Below are 9,115 nucleotides of genomic sequence, written 5' to 3'. Positions count from 1 at the left end.
GAAAACATCCCTGATAATTTCAAGCTTTGGAGAATGCTTAAAATTGTGCTACTTTTATTCAATCTTCTTATCCCAATATAACTGACTAGTAAGAATATCATTTTTCTTCTGTACATTATCAACATTACTATTCAGTGTGCAGCATCTAGAAACCCAGGCTACCAAGGTAATCAAACATCTTAGATGAGAGTTCAAAAATAGAATATACCATAAAAGATTAAGTCAGAATCACTTAAGGCATTTTTCCACACCTCATTACTAACAGATATAAGTCAAATGAATATACACTCATTAAAAAACTCAACATAGCTCTCCACTCTTGTATTCTGTGATTGGCAAACATAAAAACCACCTGGTTAAATACATGAAAATTTTAACTTCCATACCATGACTAGTAGTGGGAAGACATTTTTCAAGACTTGGCTGATTTAGGGATGAAAAAAAACACAACTTCTTGAAAAGGTAAAATAGCTGAAAGCATTTAATATCTAAACAAATCAATCTGTTAAGTCACAAAATATGCTTAATATAGAAACCCACATTTATGTCTTTAAGAAAGTGTAAATTGCTTTTTACCTCAAAACATAAATTAACCCGCTTAAGAATCAGCAGTGGTCAAAATCATGGTGAATTTTAAACAATTTCAGGATAAAATAACAGTAAGTACTTTATACTGCTTTGTATCTAAAAAAAAAAAAAAAAAAAATGCTTACAACTTCTCATAAAAATAGCCCGAGGCAACTATTTTTTCTTATTCTTCAACAGATATATTCAATATTATGAGCAACATTCTTAAAACCTTAAGTTTCACAGACTTTGAAATACTGTGGTCCCCCTTTCTTTGATGTGATTTTTCTCAAGCTAGGAAAAAAAAAAGCATGGTAGACAACTTAATACATTTTCACCAAATTGATAGTACAAAAATTTTAGGACTCTACAGAACTACACTTCGTACCTAATGTATCATTAAAAATAGAAGACAGTATTTTCTTCAGCAAACAGAACGGCATACTGGCATGCTGTTAATGCATACCTTTTCATGTGTACTGTCATTCATAAATTATTTACAACTCTTTAGTGAAGAGAACTAGAATGTAAATTTTCTGCAAAACTGGAAAAAAGCAATACAAAATTTGTGAAAGCCAGCATTTTATATTATATAAAAGTGAGCCAGTTTTTCTCTTCAAATGCCAGATACTGTAATGCAGTAGTAGTTTGGACAAGTTATAGCAGTTCTTGAGGATGTTTTAAAGCTGGAGGTAAGTTTACAGGTCTTGATTCTTCATCAAGGAGTACTAGATCTTCTATCTCACTGCCTCTGTATTTCCTTTTACATATTTTAACCACAACCTTCTTCTTGAGAAATAACTTTAATGCTTCTCTTGATGCAACTGCTTTTGCATTCTCTTTGCTTTTTCCACATCCAGTGCCTAAATACACAGACTTACATCTCAATTCACAAACAATACTTTCTTGAGAGCTCTTATTTTGAGGCAGGTCTGCCAGTTCTTTTAGGGGGACAAAAAACACATCCAGGGTTGCTTTCAGAGCTTCAATAGCTGCGTTTAGGAGCTCTCCATGATTCACACTGGGACTAAAGCCACCAACAGCTACTAATTTCCATGCCACTGTTTTGTACAGTCTATTGAAGAAAGGTTGCTTCTGCTTCACATCTTCGTTAGTTAACTTGAACCAAGAGAATTTGACAGAACTCTCACTTGGCTGTGAAGTACTTTTAGAAGGCAACTGTGAAGTGCTACTCTGAGAACTACTCTTAGAAGCTAGCTGAGACATACTTGCTAAAGAAGTGCTTTTGGAACCTAGAGATCCACTGGTCTGGGAGCTGCTTCTGCAAGCTAACAGCGATGCAGCTACCTGGGAAGTGCTTTTGGAAGTTAGCAGGGATGTACTTGTTGAACTGCTCTTGGGAGTTAGTAAAGGTGTGCCTGATGAGGAACTGTTTTTAGAAACTGATGAGGAAATATTAGCCTCTGAACTACTTTTGGAAGTTAACCCACTTGACGCTGTCTCTGAACTAGATTTAGAAGACAATAATGGTAACTCTACTTCTGAGCTTCCAGAAGAACCCAGCAGGGGCACTTCAATCTCTGAGCTGCTCTGCGAAGGTGAGAGTGAAGAACCTTCTAAAGCACTCATTTTAGGTGATCCACTTTGCTGTCGGCAATCAGTGGACTGGGTCACATGGCTGTTCACACTAGATTTCAACAACGATGAGACAAATAATGCCGAGCCATGTTTATCTGCAGCTTCTGTGTCAGAAGCTTTTCCAGATCCTGCTGCTGTTACCTGAGAGGAGGAAATACTGCTACCACTTTGGTTGGAAACAGACTGATCTCCATCACTTGTAGCGCTATTCTGATTGGAAATTCCAGAGCTCCGAGCTGAGTTCCCACTACTCTCTGATTTGGTGGAGGACCCTGCAGACGGTGAACTGTTTTCCTGCCGAGCAGATGTACGACCTGTTTTGGTAGACATTTTTCCATGATCTCGCTCAACTGAAGAACTGTTTTTTCCTTCTAGGACTCGTTTTTTGGATGGTTCTTCTACCCCTTCTAGAAGGAAGAAAAACAGATATTTCACTAAAACTATGCCCATACACATCAGCTAACAAGACATTCATTAAAACAAAAGCACAAGGTAAAAATATTTGAAGGCTAGTAGTTTCTTTTGAAGTGAGAAATTATTAATATCTTAAGTTTTTTCATAACAACATTAATTTCTAAAATTAAATTAACAGCATCAAACATTAGAAACTAAAGCAAAGGAAACTACCAAATTCAGAACCTAAAACACAAAGACATACAGTTTAACATTTCAACTTGATTAATAACATTATACAAATTCTGGTTTGTTAAAAAAAATTAGTAATAACATTAATTCCTAATTATGTCAAACTTATTTTCTAAACTCCTATGTATGTTCACATCTATGATCTGCTAACCATTGCTACTCGATATCCCTCTTTTCTTCACCTTGGCAACCAGTTCGTCTCTTGTTGTATGGATTGGAGCATCTGTCACTTTGATGCCTTCAGCCATACTAAGAATTTTATCCATAACTTTTTGAGGGTACCTGAAAAAGAAGCAAAAATATCTTTTCAGCAGTGTTCTTCTACACTACCACGAGTAATGTGCACCAATAGGCCAGGAACAACTTACTTCCTGGCTGCAATCAAGAAAAGTGTACCAACCGCCAAGACTTTGCTTCCTGGAATCTCATAAACAAATGGCCTCGGAGTGGGTCTGCACTTACTAACCTTTACGTCGGGTCAATTCCACCGGCCGACCGCACACGACCCGGGGCACCCAGGGCCCGTGTTAATGTCGGCGCTTCGCGGGGACGCCCTTCTCCAACCCTTAGAGGGCAGCCGGTCCCGCGCTCCGCCACTTCCCCTGCCGGGCGAGGCGCCGGGTCCCGGGGAGGGCACCGGGCCTACCTTGGGGGGCGGCGGGGGACGCTTCCGCACTCACCGGCACCCTAGGAAGACGTGGTTCGCCCAAGCCATGGAGAAGGAGACGAGCTGCTGCAGCTGCCGGTCGCGCGTCCCGCTCTGCGCGTCCGCAGCGGAGGAGGCGCCGGCGGCTGGAGCCAGGTCCCCGGCATTGCGGAGCAGAAACTCGCGGCGGTGGCGCCAGTGTTTGTCCGTCTCGCCCTCGCAGCGCAGCGCCTCCACCCAGGCGGCCAGCCGCGGGTTCTGGCTTAGGAACTCCGACACCTCCTGCGCCATGTTGGGCCTGCGGGACGCGGAGGGCGCGGGCACACGCTGCTCCGGGAGCGGCCCTGTCACCGCGGCCTGCACCGGCAGCCCTCCAGAGAACGCCCCTCCGGAGAACCAAGCACCAAACAACAGAGCCCGGGGCCGCCGAACCGCCCACTTCCGCCTGCCGCCGGCTCCCCTCCTTTTATAACCTCGCCGCCGCCGCGCGCCCGCGCGTCCTTCCGGTTCTCCCGAGACGCTTTGCGGCGGCCGCGACGCCGAGGTTACGCCCCTGTGCCCAGCGGGCGCGGGCCGGAGACGGGGGCGTGCCTCCGCCCCAGGAGGCCGGCCGCAGCCGGGGCTCGCCCGGGACGCTCCGGCTTCGCTTTGTGACGCCGCGGCGACCGTGGGGTCCGCGGCGCGTGAATCACCCCGGGGCCCCGGTGGGCCGAGTCCTGGAGCGCGGCGTCCCAGCGGATGTCGAGCCTGGGCTCTCCCCGCCCCAGCACGCTAGCCGCCGAGCCGGCCAAAATAAACAAAAGCCCGCCCCGCTTCCATTTTCGTAAGCTGCCGGAAGGGAGCTGCGCGCGCACCGATTGGAAGGCGGACCTCAAAGGAGCTTTGAGGCCATCTGCGGCTCCGGGTGTCTAGGGATTTGAGCTGCGAACGTGCTTATCCCTAAAAAGTAATAAACGTGGCCCTGGGGAGATGGCTCCATAAAGGCGCTCACTGGCTAAGCCTGAGGACCCGGGTTCGAGTCCCCACCGTTGGAGCAGTATAGGAATTTGTTTGCAGCTGCTGGCGGCCCAAGTCTGTCTCTCTCTCTCCCAAATAAATAAGTTGATTTAACTGTCAGTTTGATCTGTAATGAATTATGAAACTACTCTCTTTTTTGGTTTTTTGAGGTAGGGTCTTACTCCCAGGCTGACCTGGAATCACTATGTAGTCTCAGGGTGGCCTCGAACTCACGGCTGGCTATCTTCCTACCTCCCGAGTGCTGGGCGCCACCACGCCGGATTCTTTGTTGTTTTTTTTGACGTAGCTAACTCAAGGTGACCTGGAACTCACTATGTAGTCTCAAGAGTGGCCTCAAATTTATGTCCCTCTCAAGTGCTGGGATTAAAAGCTAAAAGCGTGCTTAAATTGCTCAAGCAAATCACTTTGCTGGGCGTGGTGGGACACGCCTTTCCCAGCATGCAAGAAGGCCGATGAGATCACTAGAGTTGGAGATCAGCCTGAAGGCTACATAGTAAATTCCAGGTCAGGCAGGGCTAGAGTAAGACTCTATCTCAAAAAACAAAAACAAACAACAAACAAAATTATATATAAGCCCTTCATTAGATAGCATCGGAAGTTAGTTTGTTTGTTTTAAAAAAAAAAAAAAAGCCATGTACTGCTGGAGAGTCTGCTTAGCGGTTAACGCATTTGCCTGAAAAGTCAAAGGACCTCGGTTCGATTCTCCAGGACCCCCGTAAGCCAGATCCATAAGGTGGAGTTTGTTTGCAGTGGCTGGAGGCCATTCTCTTTCTCCCTGTCTCTTTCTCTCTCTCAAGTTATATATATATAACATTTATATATATATAACATATATATATGTATAACATATATAAAATATAATATAATAATATATAACATATGTAATTTTTTTTTTTTTTTTTGGTTTCTCAAGGTAGGGTCTCTAGCCCAGGCTGACCTGGAATTCATTATGGAGTCTCAGGGTGACCTCAAACTCACAGCAGTCCTTTTACCTCTGCCTCCAGGGTGCTGGGATTAAAGGCGTGGGCCACCATGCCTGGCATAAAATATATATTTTTTAAAGCCATGTAACATACATCCTGGAACAATCAAAATTCAGCTATTGGGCTGGAAAGATGGCTCAGCAGTTAAAGGAGTAAAGCTTGTCAAGACTGAAAGTACAACGACCAGGTTAGATTCCTCAGTACCCAAGAAAAGCCAATTGCACAAAGTGGCATATGCGTCGAGTTCATTTGCAGTGGCAGGAGGCATTGATGCTCCCTTACTCTGTTTTGCTCTTTCTGTATCTCAAACAAAATATTTTTTTAAAAAAATTAACTACTGTATTAAAATAGTATTGCCCTCTTCCCCGCCATGCCAAAAGAAACTATAAAATCAGGCACAAAGATATTTATGAAGCTTGGGATTTTGCTTTCACTTTTGTTATTTCATCCTTTTTGACTGTCAAGTTCTACAAATTAAGGGATGAAAAGATTGTAAAATCAGAATATTTAAAGATTACAGAGGGCCTGGAGAGATGGTTTAGTGATAAAAGGTGCTTGTTTGCAGAATCTGATGGCCCAGGTTTGATTCCCCAGTACCCATGTAAAGCCAGAAGCACAGATGTACATGCATCTGGAGTTTTTGTGCAGTGGTGATAGACCCTGCCCTACCCATTCTCATTCTCTCTCTGCTTGCAAATCAATAAAAAATAAAAATCTACAGAAATTCTGTTTTTCAGAAAATTTTTTGACAAGGGGCTCATGAGAAGTAAAAGAACCTATGATGACATAGCTAGATGGTAAGTGTTGCCGTCAGGTTCTCATTGCTGGTAGAAATCGCCCACCCAAGAGTAGCTTGTGGGAAAAAGAGGTTTATTTTGGTTTACAGGCTGGAGGGGAAGCTCCAGGATGGCAGGGGGAAACAATGGCATGAGCACAGGGTGGACACCACCCCCTGGCCCACAGAGAAAGAGGCAGAGAGAGAGAGAGAGAGAGAGAATGGGCATACCAGGGTCTCCAGCCACTGCAAACGAGCTCCAGATGTATGCACCACCTTGTGCATCTGGCTTGCATGGGTCCTGGGGAATCGAGCCCTGAACCAGGGTCCTTAGGCTTCACAGGCAAGTACCTAACTGCTAAGCTATCTCTCCAGCCCTTCCTTCTATTTTTTATGAGAGAGTTGAGTGACAGAATTGGTGTGCCAGGACCTCCAGCCACTGCAATCAAACTTTTGACGTGTCAACTTGTGTGTCTGGCTTACATGGGATCTGGGGAGTCAAATATGGGTTCTTAGGCTTCACAGGCAAGTGTCTTAACTGCAAAGCCATCTCTCTAGCTCATAAAAACAATGTAATCTGAAAGCTAGGGTATTTGTTAACAAAAGTCAGGTGCTTGACACGAAAAAATACGTGTATTTTACTTTTTAATTCTTTTTTTTTTAATATTTTTTTTTGTCATTTTTATTTCTTTATTTGAGAGTGACAGAGAGAGAGGGAGAGAAAGAGACAGATAGAAAGGGAATGGGCGCGCCAGGGCTTCCAGCCACTGCAAATGAACTCCAGATGTGTGCGCCCCCTTGTGCATCTGGCTAACGTGGGTCCTGGGGAATCGAGCCTCGAACCAGGGTCCTTAGGCTTCACAGGCAAGCGCTTAACCACTAAACCATCTCTCCAGCCCTTACTTTTTAATTTTTTTTTTTCAAAATTTTTGTTTATTTTTATTTATTTATTTGAGAGTGACAGGCATAGAGAGAAAGAAGCAGAGAGAGAGAGAGAGAATGGGCGCGCCAGGGCCTCCAGCCATTGCAAACGAACTCCAGACGCATGCGCCCCCTTGTGCATCTGGCTAAGGAGGGTCCTGGGGAATCGAGCCTCGAACCAGGGTCCTTAGGCTTCACAGGCAAGCACTTAACCGCTAAGCCATCTCTCCAGCCCACTTTTTAATTCTTAAAAAGACTACTTCCCTCCCCCCTTTCCTTTCTGCTTCTCTCCCTGGCTTGCTCTCACTTTATTTAGCTGTCTTGTTGTTTCCCTGCTTCGTGTTGTCTCTCCTCTTTCATCTTTACCTAGTGGTCTAATGCCTCTCTCCCTATGGATCCTGCCAATCTTTCTTGATGTTACAATAAAGTTTTGGGCTCAAGCCCTAGGAGGGAAACTACAAGTGTTGGTTGGCTAAATGGATATGTTGTGACCATCAAATTACCCTCTACATATTCATGTCTATAGATTAGTGCTGCCCTCGACTTCTCTAGAAGTTCTTCTCTGGAAGCTTGCTTTTACAACTGGTAGTGATTTTAGGGAAGACTCAAAGCTTGTCAATGTGCTGAGAGTAATGACTGTTGCCTACTCAGAACTAAATGGGACATCTCTGTCATGCTCTTGAAGGCCCAGGGAACACTGCAGAAGAGGTGGCAAAAGGAATGTCTGAGGCTAGAGAGGTTAAATGTGCTTGCTTGCAAAGACTGCCAGCCTGGGTTTGATTCCCAAGTCCCCATGTAAAGCTGGATTGGTGTTCATTTGACCTTGGTGTACCCATACACACACCTCTCTCAGGGTCTAGATCTAAAACATTCCCAATAAATAATTGAACAGTACAGTGCCTTCCAGGCACCATGATCAGGTGATGTGAAGCTGGGTTTATCTATTTTTTTTATTGCTTTGGTTTTTTCGAGGTAAGGTCTCACTCTAGCCCAGGCTGACCTGGAATTCACTATGTAGTCTCATGGTGGCTTCGAACTCATGGCCATCCTCCTAGCTCTGCCTCTTAAGTGCTGGCATTAAAGGTGTGCGCCACTGTGCCTGGCTTTATTTTTATTTTTAAATTTATATTTATACTTAGGAGTGTGTGTTTGTAGTATGTGTGGTGTTGTGTGATGTGTGCATGCATACATTATGTATGCTAATGTGTTTGGCCTGTGAACAAGCCTGCAGGGGCCAGAGGAGAACATTCTTGTCTTCTATTGTTCTTCTATAATATTTCCTTAAGACAAAATATTCCACCAAGCCAGGATCTGCCATTTTTGTTCAGACTAGCTGACCAGTGAGCTACAGTGATTCTTCTATCTCAGTCCCCAAGAGGACTGGGATTACACTCAGCTGTTTGTATTGGTGGTGGGGGGGACAAGGTCAGGCTATCCTACTCATGTGGCATGTGCTTTTAACCACTGAGCCATCTTCCCCTGGTTTAGGCAGCTGAAGTTAGCAAAAGAAGGGACAGTTCTCCAGTACACATTAGGCTGATGTCTCAGTGGCCATCATGTTGCTGGGACAAAACACCTGACTAAGCACAGCTTATGGGAGGAAAGGGTTTGTTTTGGTTTACAGTCTTGAGGGGAAGCTTCAATCACAGATGGTAGGTAGCTGGGTGGACATTGCCACAGCAGCTGGCTGAAAGCAGCAAAATGGTAGGTTGAGCTGTAGCAAGGGGGAACCGGCTATAACACCTTTTCTTCTGTTTTTTTCAAGGTAGGGTTTCACTCTAGCCCAGGCTGACCTGGAATTCACTATGTAGTCTCAGGCTGGCCTCAAACTCACAGCAATACTCCTACCTCAGCTTCCCAAATACTAGGATTAAAGGCATACCCCACCATACTCAGCTATAACACCAGTAAGCCTGCCCCTAGCAATGCACCTGCTCCCAAGGCTCCACCTCTCAAATTTCT

At 44.7% G+C, this 9,115-nt stretch overlaps 1 protein-coding gene and 1 pseudogene across 2 annotated transcripts; one reads left to right on the top strand and one right to left on the bottom strand.

Annotated features, from left to right (window-relative positions):
* Nucleotides 1–454: 454 nt before the first annotated feature.
* LOC101603785 (CDKN2A interacting protein) lies at nucleotides 455–3,885 on the bottom strand. 2 transcript variants are annotated; one of them, XM_004657108.3, is made up of 3 exons: nucleotides 3,492–3,885; nucleotides 2,963–3,093; nucleotides 455–2,573 (listed from the first exon to the last, which is right to left on the bottom strand). In XM_004657108.3, exons 1-3 carry the CDS (start codon nucleotides 3,746–3,748, stop codon nucleotides 1,225–1,227), a joined length of 1,737 nt encoding a protein of 578 aa, XP_004657165.1. In that variant the 5' UTR covers nucleotides 3,749–3,885; the 3' UTR covers nucleotides 455–1,224. The 2 variants fall into 2 exon arrangements, with proteins under 2 accessions (XP_004657165.1, XP_044997587.1); XM_045141652.1 differs by having other exon boundaries at nucleotides 2,437–2,573; nucleotides 2,994–3,093.
* Nucleotides 3,747–9,115, top strand: part of LOC123457755 — a 31,172-nt pseudogene continuing 25,803 nt past the window's right edge.

This window comes from Jaculus jaculus, chromosome 1 (genome assembly GCF_020740685.1).
Source record: "Jaculus jaculus isolate mJacJac1 chromosome 1, mJacJac1.mat.Y.cur, whole genome shotgun sequence".
Taxonomy (NCBI): Eukaryota; Metazoa; Chordata; class Mammalia; order Rodentia; family Dipodidae; genus Jaculus; species Jaculus jaculus.
The sequence above is the reverse complement of the archived record's forward strand: the minus strand, read 5'-3'. Positions and strand labels throughout refer to the sequence as shown.